The sequence below is a fragment of the Benincasa hispida genome, chromosome 4 (genome assembly GCF_027475165.1).
Source record: "Benincasa hispida cultivar pf3 chromosome 4, pf3_genome.v1.1, whole genome shotgun sequence".
Taxonomy (NCBI): domain Eukaryota; kingdom Viridiplantae; phylum Streptophyta; class Magnoliopsida; order Cucurbitales; family Cucurbitaceae; genus Benincasa; species Benincasa hispida.
Genome location: NC_143481.1, coordinates 1,347,541 through 1,350,431, shown reverse-complemented (window position 1 = coordinate 1,350,431; position 2,891 = coordinate 1,347,541). Strand labels below are relative to the sequence as shown.

Here is a 2,891-nt window from a genome sequence, read left to right as displayed (position 1 = left end):
AAATGTTTGCTCATCAAATGAAATTATTTCTATCAACAAGCTAAAGGTGGATCCAAATCGATCAAGAAGTTCATGCCGATCCAAACAGAACAAACCAGAGACCAATCCAACACATCAACAACCAGAAGCCGATCCAAACGTATCAACAAACTAGAGGTCAATCAAATACATCAACAAACTAGAGACCGATCCAAACACATCAACAAGCTAGAGACCGATCCAAATCGATCAACTAAGTTCAAAAGAGAGAAAGAACCCAAGGATAAAAAATAGAGAATGTAACATTTATATTTTAAATCAATAAAATCAAATTCATTTCTACGGGTTAAATATCTTACCCTTGGATTGAAATCTGGTGTGAACAGTTGGACTCTACACAGATTTATATACTTTTGTTTTGTTTTTACTTTTGGTTTTTAGGCAATTAGCTTATATACTTTAATTATACGCATAGTCGGATAAAAGATCCAAAATTTTGGAGACAAAAGACAGCATATTTAAAAGTTTCAAGGACAAAAGTTAAAATGGGAAAAAAAAAAAAAATTGACACTACAATTGGATCTCAAAAGAAAAAAACCCAACTCTTCATCGACATTAGAGTCGTTTTTAGTCCAAGATTAGAAGTAATTTTTAATTATGTAAAGAGTTTTTCCACTCCATCGTTCTTTTAAATTGGAAACTTTCTTCTATTTTAATATGTTTTGTCTCTCGAAAGAGTAAGATCGAGATCGAGCGACACTGGTGGAACAACTCGGTTGCTCTCCACCCAAAGCGGTGGTGACAAAGGCGGCAGTGGAAGTGGCAAACGACGGACGGCCGCCGGAGAAGATAGAGACGAAGACCGTCGTCGAGAGGTTGAAAGCGGAGAAGGAGAGCCATTTTGATGGTTGTGGTGACCATCGTATGTGACTATGACCATTGACTTATCTTCCAAGCTTCTTTGTACCTAAATTTCAACACCATATTTCCCATTATCAAATTTCATAATCACGTAGTTTCTTCAATTTTAAACTATGTTTCTATAAATTACTAAACTTTTAACTTTTAAATTAGTTTCTTAATTGAAAATGACAACCTTTTTCTTTCTCATCTCCACATTTACATTGTTATATTTTTTTAGAAAGATCCTATTAATTAGTAATAAACTTCGTGTACTTCGAACTTTAAAATGCATTAGACTCTTAAATCTTAGCATGTTTGAGGAACGAGTGAGGTTTTTTTTTTTTTTTTTTTTTTTTTTTTCAAGTTTATCAAACAAACATATCAAATTAACATTTCAATAATAAAAAAAGTAATAAAATTTAGTCTAAATAAAAGTACAAAACTAATCAATAGATACAATTTAAACTAGCAACCAAAATATAAGTTAGGGAATTTTGTAATTTAAGCTTTGAGTGAAAAATATTGTGAAGCAATGTTATTTAAACCTTTTTTTTGACTGGGCATCCTGGAGAAGAACACTTGAAATAAGCACGAGGAGATTGATTGTCCTTCGTAATCTTTTGCCCATATTTTCTCCATCTATATCCATCCTTCACCATCTTTAATTAAAAAAAAAAAAAAAAAAAAAACTCAATGCCATCAAATATTTTTCACAAAAAAAAAAAGGAGAGAGAATTTAATTACTAATTTCTACTATATAATTTCCATACCAATGCTTGGTCTTTGAAGCTAGTTCTAACATATGCTTGGGTCGTGGACGAAGGTCCGAGTGCGAGAGCGAGTGGAACTTCGAGATCGGCTCTCGCTCTTGTGTTCGAACTTTGGTTCAAACCATCACTTTGATCTCTTAAACAAACATCCGTTTGAGAAACCAAATTCTTGATGCTCACAACTCTGAGCATAAACTTTAGAGCTTCATTCTCTTTTCTCAACCTTTCAAGCTCTGTTTGGAGACATTCCACCTGAAATAATATATACACTAGTTATACTTAAAAGTATTATTTATTTACATATATATACTATATTTCTCATGATTTTATGTAACAAACAAACTAGGGTTTCATTTAAAGAAGAAGAAACTTGCCTTTGAATCCATGAACAGTACTTTCTATGGAGATAGAATAAAGAAATGGAGGTTCAGGTTATAATAGGTTATACTATGTTCATTGAATATCATTATTAAGATGGAAAAAATGCAAAAAAGAATTAAGAAGGTTTTTTATTTATTATTTATTTTTTAAAAAAAGGGAAATTTGATGTTAAGTTGGACTTGGATATTTGGATTGGTGAAGAGAAATAAGGAGAGATAGAGAGATAGATGGAGACTGTTCTTCAGACTAGGGTTCCTAGCCACAATACACTAATATTGAAAACATCCTCTTAAGTAGGAGAATTATAAAAAAATAAACTAGCATGCTTTTTGAAAACTAGTTAAATTATCTTAAATTAACCTTTTCAAACTTGATTGTTTTGGACCTTAGTGAAATCTCGGGCTAAGATTGAGATTCTATCAATTTTTCCAAATATTATATAATTTTTTTCAAATCTTATACCAAATCTTATATCTTTTCAAATTTTCTCCAAATTTAATTATTTCTACCAAATCTTATATCAAAATTTTACCTAATTTTCAAATTTTTATCCTAATTTTTGTTTTCCCAATTATATTAATTTTCAAATGAATTTATCCATTATGATTTTTCAGATGGATTTCAAATGCACTGTGATTTTAAAATTTTGTAAGATCAAAATTTACAAATAAAAATTTAAGATTGAGATTTCACCTATCAAATATACAGAATCTCAGTGTTAATTTTGTTAAGATTTGATATAAAATTTGGAAAAATTAAATTATATAATATTTAGAAAATTTGATAGAATCTCGATCTTAACTACCAGAGATTTCCTCAAGAAAGCCCAAAATAATAAATAAATTTGAAAGAGTTAAA

General features: G+C 29.9%; 1 protein-coding gene across 1 annotated transcript; it reads right to left on the bottom strand.

Moving 5' to 3' along the window:
• Positions 1–473: 473 nt before the first annotated feature.
• Positions 474–2,296, bottom strand: LOC120076430 (putative WRKY transcription factor 60). The gene is made up of 4 exons (XM_039030251.2): positions 2,027–2,296; positions 1,653–1,904; positions 1,428–1,541; positions 474–946 (listed from the first exon to the last, which is right to left on the bottom strand). Exons 1-4 carry the CDS (start codon positions 2,036–2,038, stop codon positions 692–694), a joined length of 633 nt encoding a protein of 210 aa, XP_038886179.1. The 5' UTR covers positions 2,039–2,296; the 3' UTR covers positions 474–691.
• Between the last annotated feature and the right edge of the window lie 595 nt (positions 2,297–2,891).